A 22,054-nucleotide genomic window follows, 5' to 3' on the forward strand; every position below is an offset into this window, starting at 1 on the left:
CCAGCGGCGTCTGAAAGCCACAGTCCAAATTCAAATTCAAATGCGCGCCAAAAATTCAAACAGGAGGTTAACTAAAACATATTGCGACGAAGTGAAAGTAGAGTAAATGATTTTCAGTTTGAGCACACACGCAACAAAATACGGTTTAGCGTAAAAAGGTTTATTCCACTCGTAGAAGTTTTGCAGGTAAGAACATTATGTGTCTGAGTTGCGGCATCGAAGCAATTCGACACCAGCAGCACAGCTGAAACAGCGGTGTCAATAATCTAAAGGAACCATACGTCATCTGTTCGCAGGAGCGATGTCTCGCAACCATACAATACAAATACTATACCGTACATGGCATACATGACTCTTGAGACGCGTCAAGACGCATTTTGAATTCGCGGTAACTCAAAATACTACGAGAACCCACCGATCGGAAGGTTTGTGGACTCAACTTACTCCCATCGTTTCATCTGTTCTTGACCAGGCCTAGGCAACTTGGTACTGCATCTCAGCACTCGTGCCATTTTCGAAAAGTTGCTGAAGGTCTCAGCCTACGCTCCCATATCAATAAGCGTGCGAATTTCGGGCCCGAAAAACATTCGTGGGATTCTGGGGTGTCCTCTTCTGAGCAAATGTGGTTAGGAGCACGAACCAATCGACAGGGTCGAATGCACTCTCTAAGTTCAAGACTACAAAATTTGTGAGTCGTCTGTGCATATGGCTTTGCTCCAACATCTAAACGTTTGTAAATATATGGTCGGCGCATCCTCTACCTGATCGAAATCTCCCATGACGCTCACAGGTCGAGAATTTGCGTACCCTCGTAAGACGGTGAAGAATCAGTGATGCCAGAAGCCTTTTAAAATAGGAGTCAAACTCATAACTTTAAGTTACTAAATTTAACGTTGCTGTACCGCAAACAAAAGTTCTGGCTCTGAAGATCAGGTTGGATATCTTTCACAACGGTTGTCAGTATTCCAACTAAGGTCATGCCGGGATGTGTTTAAGTAACCGATTCTGAATGTTTAGTTTGAATTCTGGGTTCACTAGTTTTTCACTGGCCAAGCAAGTTGATCACATTTTACGTAGGCCCGGGGAACGCAGCAAAATGCAGCATTACACAACCGCAAGACTGGCGTCCACGCTAGTATCGCGGAGGCATGGGTGAGTAATAGCCAACCCTCGCCACCAAACATTGACAGCGATATGGTCCAGTTAGACCACATTTTTCGAGGCGGGTAAGCATGGCGCTCATGTAACTCCAGATTGTTCAGTAGTACTAATTGACAGCCCAGGAACGTTTTCTCTCACCGCTACCAGAAATGTTGCGGGTTCAAAAAGACCTGGAAAATCTCAGAGCTCATCTGGACAAGATGGAAAGTGAAACATTCTCCTTCTGAACCATACAGCCCAATGCGTGTTATTCCAATCAGCACATGATGCGATCCAACCAATCCTCAAAAAGCATCAACTCTTATTAATACGATCGCTTCTGATATTTTTCAACGCATTGAATGCCATAATAATGTTCAAATATTCAACGGGTTTGATTCGCATGAACACACCAAAATTACCATCCTGGCTGCAAGTGGCTCGCCCGACACTACGTGCACATCTCGACCGCTCTGAAAGTCGAAACCATCCATGCGCTGCCTAGCAATACTGCGATTCCGGGATAAAAAGCATGTTGCGCGTCTGTTAACATTCCAGCCACTGCTTTCTACCACCGAAAAATTCTGATGCAAAGCATCTGGAAGCTACCACATTGAACCCTCCTCCACTCACTAATCCGCGCAACTTAGGACAGTCGACGTTGCTTAATCGCAGATGTCCATGCGTCTAATTCCCCAAGCAACCATACAAGTAGGTCCACCGTCAGCACATGTGAACATATCAGCCGAAAAAAAACTCCGCATCAAACTAAAACTGACAGAGCCCGTTTAATTACCTGGCCTTTCCTGCAATGACATCGAACGCTACCGGACCTTCAACAGTCCCTGATAAGCCTGACCGGATGAACACACCAAAATTACCATCCTGGCTGCAAGTGGCTCGCCCGACACTACGTGCACATCTCGACCGCTCTGAAAGTCGAAACCATCCATGCGCTGCCTAGCAATACTGCGATTCCGGGATAAAAAGCATGTTGCGCGTCTGTTAACATTCCAGCCACTGCTTTCTACCACCGAAAAATTCTGATGCAAAGCATCTGGAAGCTACCACATTGAACCCTCCTCCACTCACTAATCCGCGCAACTTAGGACAGTCGACGTTGCTTAATCGCAGATGTCCATGCGTCTAATTCCCCAAGCAACCATACAAGTAGGTCCACCGTCAGCACATGTGAACATATCAGCCGAAAAAAAACTCCGCATCAAACTAAAACTGACAGAGCCCGTTTAATTACCTGGCCTTTCCTGCAATGACATCGAACGCTACTGGACCTTCAACAGTCCCTGATAAGCCTGACCGGATGTGTTACGCAAGCCCGCCCTGTACTATGACTCTACAGCCATTCCGACTCTGATGTCACACATAAGAGTCTATTGGCTCTCATTCTCACGAATCCTCGGACCAACTACCGCGTCACACCTCCGGATGCCAAATTAACTCCCCGGCCCTCAGAGTGCCCCGACATCACATATGATAAACAAAACAATCAACCTACTTGCATGCAGACCACTGATTCATCTATGAATGAGACCCACAGACGCTCCATCATAAACCATCGGCCAAGTCCTCCTGTTAACCCGGTCCCATATGCCGTCGCACTTAAACCTGTGGCGCCGTCAACCGCCAGTAATTTCGTTGGCGCTCCCATTTTACCCTTATACTCTCGGTGCTATGTAATTGCCCACAGCACCAAACCCACACCAGGCCATTTAGTAGCCTCTAGCCTTAGAGCCTTAAAATACTCTGAGCCCTTCATCACTCCTACAAATATACATTTTGCCTTACTACCCATGAAAACGTGAAATCATTCCATCAGCCCGGCAAAACACCCTCGAGGTCCGGGAGCCACTGATGTGGCACGCCTCTTAACCAAGTCAATGCCTACACCAGTCGCTGACAGCAAATGTCTTCACGACAGACTTCATTAACCGCCGACCCTCCGCATTCCACCTCTGCCAAAGTACGCCTTCGGATTCAAGCGTTTTTTGTCAAGGCTGAGATAATCATATTCACCCCCGAGAATATGTCTTTGCTCCAACATCATCATAATTACATGGTGAGTACATCAAATCACACGTATCACGTGCTTGGTAAAGCCTCACATTCGTAAATACAGGTAACCAGCTCAGACACTTATGTGCTTTCACCGGCCAGCCCACCCACTTCTTTCCCATATGTAAACCATTTTCGGATGCCACCGCCTTTTCCCGCATCATATCCTCCTCCACACCCCCTTACAATGGGAAATACCGCACGTCCCAAAACTCTCCCTTCAGGTACACGCCATCACTCCAGGGACATTCATTACACCTTAATCAATCTCAGGCCCGACCTTCAACCGTGGACTCAAACCTACATCACCCAATATTCACCCGCCTCTTACCAGTGCTTAATACACTTTGATCGACTCCGAACACACGTCCAGTCGACTCTACTTCATGTACCCTTACTTTCCAACCCAGTTTGTCTGGTACCTAACCTCGTAAGCCAGGTTGCTAAACTCGTAATTAATACGGTTTCCCGCCAATGGACCCATCAAAGCTGCTGTTCAATGCATGCTCACTGTTGCCAAAATCCATAATTTCTGAGTCATTATCGCCATTGCATGAGAAAGTTTAGTTTGTGGCTAAAACATAGCCCCCAGTTGAAACTCCAGACACGGCTGTTTCAATCCGTGTTTATAATATCAACGGCAGTTGACAGAATAAACTTGGAGTGAAGGTTCAATGCATGCTCACTGCTGCCAAAATCCATAATTTCTGAGCCATTATCGCCATTGCATGAGAAAGTTTAGTTTGTGGCTAAAACATAGCCCCCAGTTGAAACTCCAGACACGGCTGTTTCAATCCGTGTTTATAATATCAACGGCAGTTGACAGAATAAACTCGGAGTGAAGGCTGTGCCATTAATTCCTACTCGCAACATCGCGCAACCTCCATTGATGAAACTAGCCCAGAAGAAATTCCAGGGGCCATTTGAAACAAACCATAAAACAGGCCATAGAACAGACCAAAAGACATGTACTAGTAGATTGTATTTATCTACAACCGGCCCCTCTCCCACCTTTGTTACCGACTTGTCCCACATTATTTCCAATGCACATGCCCCTCCTAATTCGTCTGAATTTGTACTGAATGACTTCAATAAAAATGATAATAATAATAATAATAATAATAATAATAATAATATCTAATCCAAACTTGTGTGTGGTGTGCCGCAGTGTATGATCACAGATTTACGGTCAAGCTGCAGCATGACTGGGCGATTTCAGGTAGGGGGATTGCGCGAAAAGAGGGCAATGTCATAAACAGTGGGCAATATCGGATGATATAATAATAATAGGTTTATTTCCCAACTTGTAGGAAACAATTGGGTCGAGATCCGACTAGTTCAAAGGCAAAGCCGGCTGACTGAACTAAAACTGAAACCGTTGCCGGCCATCACTGACCTTGGGGGTTGGGTAAATGGCCAGAGTGACAACGGGCAAAAGTGGAGATGGAATAGCTTGATTTGGGAGCAAACGGAAAGTTTTGTCCCAATGTGTGGTTTAATCTGAAACTAAGTAGACTCACTGGTTGCACTGTTGTAGGGAATTTAGGCGCAAAGAATGGGTTGGATGGGAAGGTGGTGCTATTGCATACAGCCAAAAGAACGCCGTATATGGAATTGACCATATGGAAGAAGCAAGCCGAAATTGCAACAGAAATCCAGGTTGGTCAAATACGAACGAATGTTTTATCGGGTTAAAATGGACTCCTACCAGAGACAGCTGGGCCAGATGAAAAAGTTGCTCGTGGTTGCAATCAAGGGCTCGAGTAAATAGTTGCAGGAGTGCCATCACACTGAGTATGACAATGCCCTGCTATCATTGCACTGACATGCTTAGGTTTAGGGACAGCCCCGTGACGGTCCTCAAGGGTGCCGAGATCGGAGAAGGGATACGCGTTTCCGTGTCAGCTAGATCTGGGTTAGACGAGGAGAGTGGTACACTATCAGGCCGATGCAGTGTCACGGATGATTTCTCTTTAGCTGAAGGACCACGCGAGTGTAGGTCTACGGGACGTTTTCCGGTCTCCCATTTTTGGCCCCGTTTGTTACGCCTCGCTACTTGCCAAACTGGAGCCTTAGTTCTTCGCTGCTCAGAACTATTCTGCATCCTCTGACCGTGCGCAGTGCACGCACATCAAATGGTGGGTCTGACAATGCGATACAAATGAAATACTTGTTTGGTTCCACATTCCACTCATCCACACTTGCACATTACAGTGTGATGCGCCTCTACTTGACATGGCGGTTCCCATCGTCGTTTAGCCATAGTACGCCCACCCTGAAGATCTCTATTCTAATCCGATAGCCCAAAAGGCGGTTGCGGTTTAATTAGCCTCCGGGATTTGCCTTTTCCTGTTTCTGTTTGCTGTTTGCCTGTCTTACTGGCCTGGCTTTTCCCCCGACCGGATAAAATATCTGGTAGCTGGAGTTATTTATTATTGCACAAACCGCACTTGTGACTGCCTGGTGGCTTGTCACCCTGAAGATCTGATAGCGCGCACGAGGGACGAAAACCTCTTGTGGTGGACGGGTGCGCCCTGCAGGGAGGGTCACTTTGTTGCGTTGCATCATGATGAGTTCGTATGCCCGCCGCCCCTCTAGTAGCATGGGTGCATCGCAAATCGCCGGTGGTTCTGAGCCTGGCCTTTGGCTCAGGAAAACCATAAAATAGAGCCATCGTTGTGTGTCCGTGGCTGGAATGGACTTGTTCCGGCTGTCACCTGTCTCGTAACACCAAGAAAAACAGGCGAAGGACAGCTGTCCTTTTATTTGATTTAAAACATGCATGGGAAAGCCTGAAAGTACTGTGCGAGGCTCACTGCTAACTCCGACGTGCAAGGAGTTCCTACCTTGGTCTTAGCTGGGCTGCACCACTCCAGGACCACCTCATCATCCACATATAACACACACGTTCTTTCCTCTTGGTCTCTGAAGCAATCGTGTACACATTAAATGTAAATTCATTATCATTTCCTGCATACCTGCATTCACAGCTAGCTTGTGATGGATGTTTTTTGCCATGAACCATTCGTTTCTCGGGGCTGACAGCAGTGAGTGTGACCGGAGCTATTCACCCGTAACCTCCCGTTAAGTTGACGTTGTAGATTTCAGTTAAACTGCGGTTCTTATCCATTATCTCAAAAGCTGCTGCCCGACCGCCTACATTTCCTGTTCACAATAATCTCTTTGCTCAACGAAGACCATATGTTTGAATTCTTTTGGTAAGCTAAAATCTACGCCATATAGTCACCCATTTGAACTGATCCAATGGCTAGCCTCCCTGCTAACTACCTCGGTGAAAAAGTCCTCACCTTCCCAGAACTAAGCACCCACTCTGTAACGGCTAGTAATCGGTTTCCAGGTCAGCTAACAAATCCACCCTTTCTTAAGTCCATTTAGCGTGCCGTCATCCACTTTTAGATTTTTTCTATTGGTACAGTTTTATCTGATGCCTCCTGGCTACTACCATTCGATACTGCTCCAATCCTATCTCTTCCTCATTCTATCTCCTCTCGAACTTCAAACTCCGGCTGTAGTTGCCCCCAGTACAATCGTTATTTTATTCAGCAAGGCTGGTCCTCGGTCTACACCCACGTGGTCCTCCAGCTGAGGGGGAATTATATATGACCATTAACAGGCCTGACTATATCTGTGTCAACCTCTTCGTCTAAATCAGATCCAGCTGCCAGGGAAATGCATATTCCCTCTCATTGCGGCATCCTTGATGACCGTTACAGGGCTGTCCATAAACCGAATGAATTCAGTGCACTGATGGCATGAGACTGCCAAACCCGGTGTGATGACAACACCGTAACTATTTTCTTCGGAATTTCGACCGCAACCTATCGCCTATTCGGGCCTGTGATTGCAACAACGAACAAAATTTTCACCTGTCCTGGCCGTCTCTGGGACGAGTTCATTCTGACCCAATGAAACTTTCGTTTGGATTTGGCCAACCTGGTCTTCTGCTGCAGTATCAGTTTACCTCTATTACAAGTTAAATTTCATATACGGTGTTTGTTTGGCCCTATGCACTAGCAATAGCTACCCACCGAAACTATCCTTTGCACCTGATTTCCCTAAAACAGTGGCACCAATGAGTCCACTGAGTTTCAAGTTAAACCATATTTTGGAGACAAGACTTTCCATTTACTCCCAAATCGAATTATTCCATCCCCATCTGCAGCTCCTCTTGTTATGACTCTAGCCACTTACTGAACCGCCGAAGGTCACCCATGGCCAGCAATTGTCCTCACTTTTAGTTCATGTCAGCCGGCTTCATCCTTGAACTAGTAGGATCTCACGCCCATTGTCCCAGTTTCCTTCGTTCCCCGCAATTTCGACGACTTTTCATGTAATAAACACGCCTCAATGGTTGTACCTTCCCCACGTTGTGTTGCTGCCTGCCACGTTCAAGTTGTAACGACACGATCGCGCCTCAATTGGCATGTACCCCACACGTTGGGAAATGATACTATTAGTATTTCATCGGATATTTCCCTCTGTTTATGACAGTGTCCTGTTTTTCGCGCACTCTCCAGCACTCGCAGATCCCCCAGTCATGCTTTATTCAAACTGTATACGTATGTGAATGTTTGACTGTGTGGCACCCACAAGTTGGGTTGTCCCCAGGTTGTTCTTATCCCCACGAGGGTTGTCCCCAGGTTGTTCTTATTTCCACTCGTGGTCTACATATCTTAGACCTAATATTCTCAAACAAGTTTCACCTGGCTACGGCCGCGGTTGGTCCATACTTCCTAGGAAGGGACCTCTGCGTCCTTTCGTGCAACGCAGTCACATATATCGGAACTACTCCTCTGAGTCCTTCTCTCTTTCACCTCTTCACCATATATTTCACTATCCTTTTAATCCTTACTGGCCTCCCGGGACTGAACCGACTTTCCCTCAACAAACCTAAATTTGTGACATCTGCCAAAACCTGCCGACCACTCTCCACTCCTTCCATTAGAAGTTTTCACCCTGATATCTCTCGCCATTAAATTTACTTAAGACCATGGATGTTAAAATATATCGAGCTAGCAGAGAATATCGGGAATGTCGTGATTACTAAATAATAATCCTCAGCAGCAAGCTCTCAGCTGATCAAGAGTCCCTACAGTTATCTCTCAAATGCCATAAAGAAGGTATCACATTCGAGGCCCCTTCTTGCCGTACATTATTCGACCGTCTATTCTGCGAGCACAGTACCCCAAACAGTCACTCAGTCACTTGTGTGCGTTCCACCGACGGTAGTTTTATCACCGATCCTGTCGATACAGCCGACCAGTTGCTACCTACTCCTCCCTCCCAAACTGAAACATACAATCACTGCCGCACACTTCACATCTCCACAAAAGAGCAACTGCCTGTCTCTCAGCAGCGTAACCGTCTCCCTAGCTGATGAATCAGCCTTTCTTCAAACCCTCAAAGACTCCGTTTTGCCGGAGGGCGACTATATACTATTCTGTGTAAAGGACATAGCAGATAAGATGTCAAAATCCTGGTCCTTAATCTTTCTGATCACTCAGTTAAATCTGGAATCCTCCTCTCCCAGTGGAAACAACCCGTTGTCCGCCCTCATTTCAAATACAGATCTCAGCAAATTACTTCCAACTATGGAGAGTTCTATCATAGCCCCCCATTACTGCGAACCCTTGGGCGTCTGGTCGGAAACCCGCTAACCAGATTTTTCCTAGCTACGAATGTCATGGATGAGTGAAAGTACGAATTTCAGCCACATGGGCACGTCAATGGCTGCCAGTTTCACTTCTCTAAGAATGTAACAGCAGTCTACGGTGCCGGGAACTCTACTGTAACAGGCTACTTGGATATCCAAAGAGCCTTCGACCATGTCCCTTATGCATATTCACTAAAAAACTTAGTTCTATTGATATCACTGGGTCTTCGTTTTAGTGGTTAAACTCTTACATATCTGATAGGCTACAGAAAACACAAATTGATCACAAACTGTCATCCCTAATTTCGCTCGTCAGTAGAGTCATTCAAGGGAGCGTGCTAGGCCCCACCCCTTTCCTGCTGTATATCCAAGGCGTCTTCGGGGCCGCATCCTATGGTAAACCCTACCATTTTGCGGACAATATAAAGATCGCCTACATATTTCCTCCCTCTGCTAAAACTCTTGCCTTTCGCCAGATCCAACGAGACCTAGAATCTGACTGGCTCATGGAGTGCCTACAGCCTAAGCTTCCATTCTTCCAAGTCCTGCCACCGCTCCATCCCAGCTGATATTCTCACGATTAATGAGAACCATGTCACTCATTCCACAGAAATCAAGCACCTTTGTCTCAGGTGCATTTGTGTTTGGCTTTTCTCGCCAAGTCCCGTCTCGCCCGGGCACGTAGGCTTTGCCTCCTAATATTAAGCTACTTTGATCCTAAAGACACAAAGGTCGCAATTTCGAATCCGTGTTTGGCCAGTTGTAGAATTCTGTCCTGTATCCCTTCCGTTTATACCAAAAGTCGCAGACTAGCATGTGAGAAAGTCCAACGCTCATACACCAAAAAGCTTTTCCCATAATCTAGCCCTCTCTCCAACCGCTCCCGCTTCATTATCTTTGGCCCTCAGCTACTATAGCTTAAACGGTTAAAGCACAGTCTAACTCTTCTACAACGTCCGTTGCACCGAAATGTTTTTATAGCAGAGTCTAGGCCAGACATGCAGTCATACACTCTACAAGTTGCGCAAATCCTATAACCTTCTAGCGTGTCCCACAGCGCGCACAGACATACGTCACTACTTCTTTCAGGTGTACTACACCCGCATATGGAACAATCTCCCCGGCCGAATTCAAACTGCCATTTACCGACATCAGTCTTTGCAGTCTGTGGAAAAGTTCCTTATGTGTAAAGCCGCAGCGCCCTACTTGATACCCAAATACCCCTTGATCTCTTCTATGAACAAAGTCTAAATCATTTCTGAATTTGACAAAGGTATAGTATTTGGACAAAAGTACCAAATAGAACAGTAATTAGAAAAAACCACCCTCTTAATATACCTTGCTACCTTTGAATCGCTTGAAGAGGCAGCTGACCACAGTGCCTAATTGGTCAAAGCGAGCCCCATTATTGGCCTGGCTTCTTTCCGGGGTGAATCTTACCAGGCTTCTTCCAGTTTGGTTCCTGCCCTGGACTGCACCATTTGTTCTGTTTAATGAGCGCCGTGCCTTCGACGCACAATGTATTTTTTCTGTAAAACCCTTGCGAATGAAATAAAAACTTTAACGCCATAATGTTGCACTTCTTTGCATATGTGCTCAAGCCATAAATCACCCTCATCTGCCGTCACGTTTTTGCGATGTGTTTTAATCAATCTTTTTGAAAATTTTTGGCGCACATTCGGCTTTGAACTTTGTGTGCTATGGCCTCGAAAGCGGCTTCACAATCCTCCGTTGAGAAATTTGTGGGTTTATCGTTTCTATCCCTCATGGCGTTTGAGAAGGCCTTAAATCAATACATGAAGGATAACTTTGTGGTATTTGTGCTTTCATCCAGTTTTCGAAGCACAAACACTGTTTCGCGTTACGAATAGGTGTACTACAAATACAGCAGGAACTCTCCAAGACCAATGGAAAGCCGAAGAATCCGAGCGTATTTTTCTAATACAAAAAAATACGCGAAGCACCGGCTGTCTAGTGCGGTTTTGTCTACGGAGGCAAAGGAACCAACTGGCACTAACCTCTTATTTTCTTAAACACAACGACAAGTTGTCAAAGGTTCAGTACGACCGGCTTCCGTTTAATCGACGCCTTACCAAAGACGAGTTGGGCACCTGCAAGGGCCTTCTGAAATATGGAATGCCCTCATGTGAGGTGCGGCAGCTTGTGGCGGATGAATTCGGCAAGATTCTTACCACTCAGGATATACACAACTACCTGCCCGGTATAGTCGACGTAGGTTCTATGTGACTAGTTAGTTAGGCATCGTGTACCCCTAGCCGCATGTCAGTCATGTGCGTCAGTTAGGTTCTTTCAGCTGTCCGGTATGGTCGACGTAGGTTCCATGTTGCTAATCGATAAACCTCGAGGTTTTTCTTCCGAATTACGCTAACTGTGATGGAACTCTCTGCTTTTGCCAGCAAACGTGCACGACGTTTAGCAATAATGAACGCGGACTACGGAATTTTAACTGGCAACAGGAATTATCGACCAAAATTTGTTTGCACGAATGCACCTACGCATATTTTGCATCTCCAAAGGACACTTAGATTCTGGAATGTTCAGGGATTTTTTCTGGTGGAAAATTATCTGAAAGTTTCGTCCATTGTGAGAGAGTCAATGCCTTCCACAATCCGCGATTATTTTTATCAAATCGGGCAACGTATTCAGTCTGTGGTGTTTATTAACCTTGAGGATTCGCTCATTTAAAAAAACTGTCGATAGTAGATTTCAATAATATAGGAACCTATAAGTTATTTATAGACATTCTCCACCATGAAGTGGCAAGCCTGAGAATGCGTAGGTTTCGAGAAATCAATCCCGTTGTGCGAATACTGTTTGTCTTGCTTAGCCCTAACAAACGTGATCCAAAACGTCCGTGTTTTTTATCTTAGAACGTCTTACACGCCACACAACCCATTTAGCGCACGCACATATGACACTGCGGTAGGCCTCAGTTGATTTGCCAGCTCACACCCCGTCGTCATTTGGCAAATTTTCATAATCTCCGGGCAACTGCGTTCTGTTCACATTGTCCCAATGGCAGCCGCGCTTCAGCTGCCTCCACCGTGACCTGCCCTCTCCAGCGGCTGTTTGCTGTCTGCTTGTTCAAAATGGCTGAGCTGCTTTACTGGCCTGGCTTCTCTACCAACCGGGTAAGATATCTGGTAGCTGCAGTCTTCTACCAATACACTAGCGGTTTGAAAAATGCTATCCTATTTTGTTGACATGTCCCGGAGCACAATGGTCCAGTGGTGCGTGCCTGGATAATAACATGCATTTCCGTTTCTGGATCCAGGAATGGCACAATGGAAGACCCGAACTCGTATCTCAATATTAACACCGCTGCTTAACACTACCGGCTGAAGATATCGGACGATGGTGTAAGCATCTAAATTGTACTAACTGGGATGCTCTGCTATTCACTGTACGGCCGCTTACATGGAAGACCCTCGTATCTCAATATTAACACCGCTGCTTAACACTACCGGCTGAAGATATCGGACGATGGTGTAAGCATCTAAATTGTACTAACTGGGATGCTCTGCTATTCACTGTACGGCCGCTTACAAAACAGTTATAGCAACGCTAACATAGTGACCCAGGCTGTGTGATGCCATGCCGCTGTGGATTACACCGATGGGAAGGTCGTTCCACTTAGCCTATCCGTACCAATAAGGCCAACGGATAATGGCGAGAACGGCAGCGGCCACTCCTTGTTTTGCAGTTATGCCCTCAAGTTGCTGAAGGAAGCGCAGAACTTCAGTCTGGCTGTCTGATACATAAATTCGGCACCATAACAGCTGGAATAAACTTTTATGACGGTTTTTTGTGCCGTGGTGCCATCTGCTTCACACAGTTTATTGCATTTCAGTCGAATACTGGAAGAAGGATTATTTATCTGTGGTTAAAAATTACTCCACAATGGTTTGTGGTTCTCGACAAGCCTTCTTCACAAGATCTACTTCACAGGTATTTTATGTTCAACATCGCCGAAGAAGGACAACCCTACTTCATGAGTTTCTAACTTAAATCAAGTTTCAAACTGTTGCATTTTACAAAGCTCGGGAATGACTTAACTTGAGTAAGGATTCACGAAATAGTACCCTTGTGTACCATCCATATCTGGACGCATGAGCTCTAATGATTGCGATATTATATAAAGCAGGTCTCAGCTGATGCTGCCAATATAATTAGACAAACCAAATGTCAGCGTTTAATTTCGTCAGTGATATGGAATAACTGGTTTTGTCTGACATCTTCAGTGGTGCTGAAAAAGATGAAGAATGGAATTGTGTTGAAAAACCTCCGACTCCCTAATTCAGTGAGTGACGCGCACCCGTTCATGGGGTAACTAGAGTATTTCGTGCAACTCAGCTACGGTATTCTTGCGCTTTCGTACTTTTTAAAGGCTATGCGGAAAAACACAATAGCCAGTCAACAAGGTTTGTCGTTAGGTGAGTTAAATCACTGGTTTTGGGGCAATACAGGCTGTAGGGGGTTTTCGCTTTCCACGGTGCCTCTATAATGTTCACCTTATGAAGTGACATAAGTGACGGAATCAGGTTCCTCCAGAAAAGTAGGTAAAATAATGCTTTTTATTTCACTCCCAATCAGAGCGCAAGTACCAACGTGGATACCACGAACAACAGCGGTCATAATTTCCCTTCAGAACAGATTTTAGTAATGGAGCACGTCACAAACATAGTTCTTTATTTTGTTTCAGCCTCAATATCGATTTTTACTGCTTGGGCGAAGTAAGCTGTACGCCTCCTGCGGTTGGATTGAACATCGCAGACTTAGCGCATCACATTAGTCGTGCACTTGAGGTGCGTTCGTTTAGCCAGTTAATATAGACAAAGTGAGCTCCGGCTCTCCACACCAAATTGGCTTTGTGTAGTTTCGATCAACAGCTTTACTTGGTTCACATGATGCTGAACCTACACAGAGCAAACATCCGCAGCATCAATTCAGGCAAGAGCCTCCCGGTGCCGAGTCTGAGATAACTGCCGTTTAACAGTGATATTACTGTCAAAATCAACAGCTTACTGCTTTCAGTGGATGTAAGACAACTGAACACAAAAAATTCAAACTGTTATTTGGTGGCGACGGTTGGGCTTTTTATTATTTGACCGGAATACTGAGACCAAAAGTTGTATCCTCATGGAATTTTGTCCATACACCGTGGCGTTTATCGGCAGCAGTCAGTGAGTGCGTTTACCATGATAGTTCCTCTGACTAACGATGCATGTGCTACGAGGGGACTGTATCTGTACACCACTGGGTGGATGTAGTGTCAACGGATGCATGCACCAGGGGAAGTCTTCTTCAAATTTTGTAACAGTGAGTACATTTTAGACCATGGTGACTTGCACACAGTATTCCGGCCAAGGAGATACCTGCAACATATTTTCATCCTACGCCTAATACACTTTGAGCTAGGTTGAGATATTTAAAGTTTTCTTGAATATTTTTCATTTTGATGCATTTGTCAGCCTTGAACGATCACTCATTCAAACAAGCAATATGCTGAAAGGTCACGGAAATCGAAATAGGCACATACATCTATACCTAGAAGGTTATATCCGCGTAGGAGCTTTAGAGTATGATTTTCACCTGTAATTTTCAAACTGATTATCTGGCGTGTTTGGTTATTGCAGATAGCGCATCCGACGCTGATACTGATGAATGCATTCCTGTAACGGATGATACATATATAGACCCTGCGGAATATTGCCCCACCGAAAATGTGCTCGAATGTCGGCTTGTTGTGTGTTGATCTACACATATTTTTCTGCTCAGGTTATGCGGGGAGCGGTGTACATTTGGATATTCCACGGAACAGAGGCCGTCGCGAAATTCGATCTCACACATTTGGCACGTCGAACATCGCACTGCGAACGGTCACGCCACGTCAGATGCTTGTGTCACTCTAGAGCATTCTTCGACACTCCGTACTACTAGTGAACGGACTAGAGTTACGGTAGCTGGGATTTTTCCGCCGGGTGGTGGCTATTCCTCAACCGTATAACCGCATTACCACGGGACACCGCATTCGGTCATACCTTGCGTCGCTGCCTTTTAACCTATACTCTTGTGGTCAGTCAGATCGTTCCATTTTTATGTGTAAATTAAACGAAGAAAAGCCACCAACAAAAGATAACAAAAGCCACTTCAAACTTAGGTTCTGATCTGGTGATATGATGAACGGCATCAGTGGTAGACCTCAGGTAAAGTAAAGCTTGGGTACACCCACCAATGGTTTCTGTTCTTGGTTTCCGCTTGACACAGGCCTTTGCTGTGCTCCACGGATGTGGTTGCGTTCAGATGGGCAAAATGTTCGAGGCGCCAAACATAATGCGTTGGGTATATCCACATATTCCGGACCTAGTTACTTCAGGTAGAATACCGCCAGGCGTAGCTTTCATGTGCTGACGAAAAACCTCCCTGAGGTGTAGAGTAGGCAGTATCAAGGCCTATGAATTTCCGCATTGAACGCCCGTGCCCTCACAAAGTCCGAGGCTGATGCCTGGTTCAACCAACAGAATGCGCGTCCGCTGGAAAAAAATAAGCACCAAGGTTAAACTTGCCAGACGCTGTGCATATCTTTCTGCTGAACCAGGAGTTGTTACTTACGTGGCGGTCTCCTGGTGATTATCTGGTTGTTTTCGAGGGCAAAAGGCAAAACTTTCGCTTGTGCCCTCGAAAGCAAGCTTGTAACATCATTTGTCCATGAGACAACAAGCGTTGAATCTGTGGAAAACGGTCAGTAGCTCGCTCCCAAAGAGCTGAACCCAGCCCAAAACGACTGTAGACACTTCCGAAAAAGGGGCTTATAGTTTCCACACACTATCCGTGTACTGTTGAAAACAACCTCATACAGCCGCAGCAGCAACCTAAGATGTTTAATCTGAGGCAATCTTGATGACCATATTCAGATTTTTAGCTGAGTGCTATTCGATGGAAGGGTGCTACCCAGCTAAAGCCTGTAGTGTCTGTAATCCATTGTCACATTTACCATTCTTCCTGAACTTAAACCACACTTTGTAACTGTCGTTCACATTGCATCATGACGTTTGTTTTAATGTTACGAATACAAAATTTTCCGGTGCGACCTGCCGACTTCTTGCTGAACGAGTGTATTTTCGCTCCGTTGAACTGTTTATTGACTGCCGAACCGGTGGGACTAAATCTCTTTGTTTTCGTCAACTGTTGAACGTCACAATAGATCCCTGTGACATTAGAGCGACGCTACTTCAGTTTGGGGGTAAGAAGGATGGTCTGAAAGATGGTCAGCCACTTCCTTGGAATGACAAGCACGGACTTATCATCGATCAATGTTTGCTGGTGCGCGTCAAATAATAGGTGGCTGCAACGTTGATGTCCAGGATTGTGACACAATTGGAACTGGACTATGTCCACGACCAGCCCCAGGCAAGGAGTAGCCCGATTGTAATCACCTCTACGTGACCTTGAGATATACCTATTGTCATACCTGAGCGGTTTTCTGTCGTGTGTATTAGCGCACGAACCGATGTATGCTGTCACTACATTCTCGCGAACGTCGAACACCACTCAATCCCCAACATCAAACGCTGCACGATATTGAAAGAGGCGTCAGCGAATATGTGGTTAATGCACAAAACCAGCATCTTGATTGGCTAGTTGTGTACAAATCAGGTAGCGCACGCAGCCAAACTGCATTTGCGCACAAGCCAAGTTAAAAAAGGAATTGTTTAAAGTGCACACACTTAGGGACCATGTACTGTCAAAGCAAGGGAGAAAATATTCTAGAAAAATTTGAAGAATTTATTCCAGGGGGCTTCCGCGTAGTGCGCGTAAGATGCCTACAATTTAGCTTTAATGAGGTAAATGCGTAAACTGAACATTGCGAAAGATACACACATGCCCTAAAATGCTTTCCACCGGCTTACTTACTTACGTCTTACTTTCCACAACCTTGTCGTGATATCTTTGACGTGATTTCTTTCAATAAACTTTGACAGAAAGTCGAAATTTGTGTTTTCGGATATCTCAAATCAACCTTAACTACATATATCAGACTTTTCTTACTAGGGACGCAATTTTGTTTCCACCAAATTTTGCCATATCTTTATGCAATGAATGGCCGTCAACAAAATTTGTAGTGTCCCGTGAAGGAAAGTGCTAATGGGGAAAGTCGAAGAAAAGCCGCACGATGGTCTCCGGATTCGAACTGCGAACCCATCGGCCTAGGCGCACAACATTACCCCCTCCATTCCATCGCAACCTGAAGTACCGTTGGTTGAAACCTCCGCTAAGCGACTAAGCCTGTTTGGACCAGTCTTACAGGCCACGTGATTTAAGGAAACCGATAATTTGCCTAAGTTTGGCTTGTGCATGAATCGACCATTGCGGCAGCGTCAGTGAAACTCCAGTGAAATTCGCAGCAAAGACCCTGATTGATATCGACGAAAAAACGACCAGAGGTAGCTGAGAAAGTAAAGCTAAGGGATTTCCGTACGAGGTAGCTGCGTCATCTATACCTGAACGAGACCAAACTGGTTGTGAACTGGCATCAGCCCGGTAAAGAATTGCCAATGATCTGTCCTCAGCGAAGTACAGGTGACAATGTAATAGCCGGCACTTGTCATAGCATGCACCAACTGGCTCTAAAGCTTATGGTTTTGACGCAGGCCAAGCTGATGGGCTGGCGAGGTTCCATTAAGCTGATGCTTGACTACCAAATTTCCGGTCCTGCACATTGGACGGTGGGCGTCAAAATCAGTGTTTGAATATTGGAATAATTGAATTTACTCGAGTTACAAACAAGTGATGTTGGGGCGATAAAATGCAGTATATCGTCGAAATACCATTGACCCCATTTGTGAGCGTGATGACTTCGTGATTACCTATCGACACTCGAGGTTCGTCCCGGCGACATCCTCCGTTCATCTGAGCTGTCTTGAGTTGCAGTGGAGATAAGTAGAAGGAAATGTTTAACAAGGCGTGAAAATGTATTTCAGACCGGGCTTTGACATTAGAAATATTAGCAGCCGCCCAACGACTTTCGTCGTCGCCTTCTGACCTAACCGAGAATTTTGGTACTAATAAAAGAACCTTCTTCACATTATCTTCTCCCATAGTAGTCATTCGCACCGTTTGTTAATCCAGTAGATAGCTTGCTAGATGGGTGATCACGTGGGCCTTCGTAGTGTGACGTCACCTGCCACCTAGTCTTCCAAAGCAGTTGGCCTCATGAAAAAACCAGCTCTTGCACAGAATTTCCCAGGTCATTCACGGGATATCATGATGTGTCATTGACATCCATTTAAATAATAATTGGCACCGTTCGCGGTACTCGGGTACGTTTAAACAACTGTTGCCGCATGGGGAGATTTTCATGGTACACTAAAGCTTTATGTCAAAGATACATTTTTTCAAACTGCGGTTTCAGGGAAATCTGTGGTGTGCGCCCAAGGGCCGGCTTGGACTCTGCCTACCACTTTCGAGAGGTATAGTTGATCCAAGCCTGGCTGTTACCCATAAGACTTGCAAGCTCTCGGGCCGGCTTGACTCTGCCTACCACTTTCGAGAGGTGTAGTTGGTCCAAGCCTGGCTGTTACCCATAAGACTTGCAAGCTCTCGCGGAATCTCGGAATGTTCGTGGAGCGCATGTTCGTAAACGTCTGCTGACGTGTTGTTTACTTACGACGTTATTGGGAAAGCTGGCGAGCACAAGTTTTGATTACTGTGTCTTGCACCAAGCTTACCCAGTCTATCCCCGATTCCTTCAGATAGTGAGTGATCCGCAACATTGGCCGCATAATTGGGCCAAGATCAAATAAATGGATGTTTTCACGGCAAATAATTTAAGGGCTCTGAGAGCATCTCATCTAGCAAGCTGGCGATTCCGGTGCACAACTTTTCCACCAGACAACACCCTGTGGATTCTAATGCGTTGCCTACGTCAAGTTGAATAATGATTGACTTCCCTACTTTCCTGCAGCATATGTGAGTATTCTCAGCCAGTGACATCCTTTGGAAGAAGAAAAAACAGACTTTTCCATGAGTATGTGGATCTGTTGAAAGATAGACTAGATTCACAGCATGATACACGCTATGCACTTGTATCACCAGTCGAGGTGGAGGACCCACCCGACTCGCGCTGACGATGTCACCTCGCTTAGTGATGAGGCGTTTGCAGTCCAACTGCCAAGCTCGGCGAGCGGACCAACAACAAAAAATAAGGTGCCTCCAGAAAACGCACATTTGTTTTGCTGAACTGTTGATCCTCCTTGTGCTCATGAGTTTCACTACTCGCTTATAATTCCCATGTCCATATCGGAATTACTCAAAATGTTCACTGACGGTACCAAAACCAAGCTGCCTACGTTTGTTTCCTGGCGGTGGAAGTTCTTCATTCAGGCGGGCTTAAAACAGTCAGCAAACCAATCAATAGTCTTGCTAACTTGGCCATGTACACCACTCTGATGTGCTTATTCACACCCCTTCTCACGCACACACAGACCACAGGGTACAGGAAGCCACACAAATTTATTGGACTTTCAGACCTTCCCAACGCAGACAGGTCTTTTCTTGAATTGCGTCAAACCACTGATGTGATAAAGAATTTGCTCCTCATAAGTAGCTTGTAATTTAGACTGTCAATCAATAATAAGTGGTGATTACTTTCAATCACTTTGCGTGGTCACCTTTCTTGTTGATAACAGTTGAAGAAACCAAGAATGTCCTTGAATTCCAAGGGGATACAACCAGAGTACTTCCATCCTTTACACATAGGTCAACTGAAGTGACGAATATTTTTGAACTATTCAAAGGGGACACACGAATTCTTGCTTGCTAACTTGTGTTGGTTGCTAAGGCAAGAGAGGTGGGGGTTTGCGAAGTTCCCATTTTTGTGAATATCACTCAGGCTGATCAGTTTGGTCATATAGACCACTCTTCAGTTCACCTGACACCCTTATCTGCGGCGCTAATTTTTGCATGGTAAAAGGAAACAAGTTCAACAGTCACAAAATTTTGGGATTATTTATTTAAGGGAAACGTAACATTTACTTGAGATTATTCCAAATACAACCTCCGATGACTAGAGGAGTCAGCATCGCAGTTTTGCTCATCGGCGCGGCATTATGTGGCTGCGTCAGTTGCGCTTGCATCACGTTACGATAATTTCGGCGAACAGCATGACAATGGATTAGTTTTTTCTTCAGATATTTCACCTGGCGACGCAACCGATGAATTTGGCGACGTAAGTAGCTGATTGATTTGGGATATGACGTATCGGAACTGCGTGCAATCGTTCTCCTTGTACTGCGCTTTTTAGAGTTTGGTAGTCGGCTCAACACCCTGGCAGCCAACAGATACGAACCGCTTTCTTTCAGTGTCGACTGATGTGAGGGTAACCTTGAATTTGCAGGTTTTTTTATTTTGCTTTTCACTCCAGACACGTGAACCGAGTGAGGATGGTGATGGTGTTCCGGTACATCAAACGGGTCCTCAATGTAGTCCGGAGCGAACTCGGGTAGCATTGGATCGAAGCCGTCAAAGAAAGCCGGATCCGTTGGCGACAACTCAGGTCCGTCAAAGTAGTGGCCCTGCGCACCAAACTCGTCGATATAACCACCCTCTTCTACAGCGAAATCGGGTCCTTCGTATGCTCCAGGTCCCATCATTTCATTCAGAACGAATGGATCACCTTCAAATGGTGGCCATTCAGGAGGACCGTAGTTTTCAAACGGGCCGTGAGGCCAATTAGGTTGTGGTTGACCGTTTTCATGTGGGAAAGGTCCACCCAGCGCTTCTCTTGGTGGCACTGGATGTGGGAAGAAATGTCTGTGATGATGCATTGCGTCTCCGCTAAACTTTCTAGGTTTCACTGTGGTCTTCTTCTCCAAAGACTTTGAACCTTTGCCCAAGAGCGAATTGGAAAACATTGTCTTTAGTTTCTGAAGCAGGTTATCGTCACCTGTTGGCTTACTTTTTCTACCCGTCTCCCTCGACTTGTGCGCGAATGGATGTTTTCCAAAACTTTTCCCTTTTCCCTCGTCAAAGTTTAATCTTGCTCTCAGTTTCTTCGTGCCATTCTTTCGCCTGCCTTCATGTTCGTTCATAAATCCGGGAAACTCTCGATCAGGACCAGGCATTGGAGGAGGTGGATTGTGGATGCCATCTGGTAAGGGACCCGGAAGGCCTGGACCGATTCCAGGTGGTTCCATTGGAGGTGGTGGTAGGTAGTTCATGTCAAACTCCATCGGGTTCATCGGGTGAAGCGGTATATTTAACATATCTGGTTGGGGCACCGGTCCCGTTTCAATCGAACCCATTCCGCTAACAGAAGAAACATTCGTATCCTTGTTAGACGCATCAGCTTCTTTTGGTTTAATTGCGGTTTCCCCCTGTTTATCCTCCGTTTTAGAGTGTGGAACATGGTTGGCCTTTTCCGTCGCTTGTGGCTCATTGTTCTTCAACGTCTTCATATTTTCTGGGCCCTCGGATTTTTGTTCCGTCGTTTCGGTTGCTTTACCTTCATTCATTCGGCGCAGGGCTTCTGAATTCTAAGTTGCGAAATGCACAAAGAAACAGGGTGATGAATGCAGGCATTAATAATCTATGGTTTGAACTGAAACCTGCGCGCGAAAGACAAGACCTTGCTGAAGGTGGTGACTGTAGTATGGCATGCGATTCATGCACAAGCCAGCATTCTGATTGGTTAGTTATGCACAAGCCAGGAAGTGCCCGCGTTCAAATTGCATTTGTGCACAAGCCAAGAAAAAAAACGAGTTAAATGATTGAAGCGCATAAACCAAGGAAAGATGGACTGTCAGTGCAAGCGAGAAAATATCACGGAACAATTTTAATAATTTATTGCAGGATACCTCTGCTTCTCCGCGTGAAATACCTGCCATAGGACGTTTATAAAATAAAAAATCTTAACATCACAGAATGCATCCGCGAACTTTAATGTATCCATCGAAATGCCTTTCTTCACACATTTTTTTTCTGACCACATCATTTCTTCCACTTAAAGCTTGGGAGGAACTCGGCATTTGTGTCTTCGGAAATCTTGATTCAAAATTAACTATAGTCATGGATATGTAACCATAGTCAAGCCCTCGCATTCGGAACGTTAGGTTTCTTTCATCTTGGTGAATTTTATTTTAGTGCTAT

The 22,054-nt window shown here is 45.5% G+C and overlaps 1 protein-coding gene across 1 annotated transcript in view; it reads right to left on the reverse strand.

Moving 5' to 3' along the window:
- Positions 1 to 19,887: 19,887 nt before the first annotated feature.
- The window catches only part of T265_03256 (hypothetical protein), a gene marked incomplete at both ends in the record, with an annotated part of 6,578 nt that continues 4,411 nt past the window's right edge, over positions 19,888 to 22,054 (reverse strand). Inside the window, one exon of the mRNA XM_009167689.1 lies at positions 19,888 to 21,441. Coding sequence (XP_009165953.1) covers positions 19,939 to 21,441 — 1,503 coding nt within the window. The remainder of the gene's footprint in view (positions 21,442 to 22,054) is intronic.

This window comes from Opisthorchis viverrini, assembly GCF_000715545.1.
Source record: "Opisthorchis viverrini unplaced genomic scaffold opera_v5_45, whole genome shotgun sequence".
In the NCBI taxonomy this organism is placed as follows: domain Eukaryota; kingdom Metazoa; phylum Platyhelminthes; class Trematoda; order Opisthorchiida; family Opisthorchiidae; genus Opisthorchis; species Opisthorchis viverrini.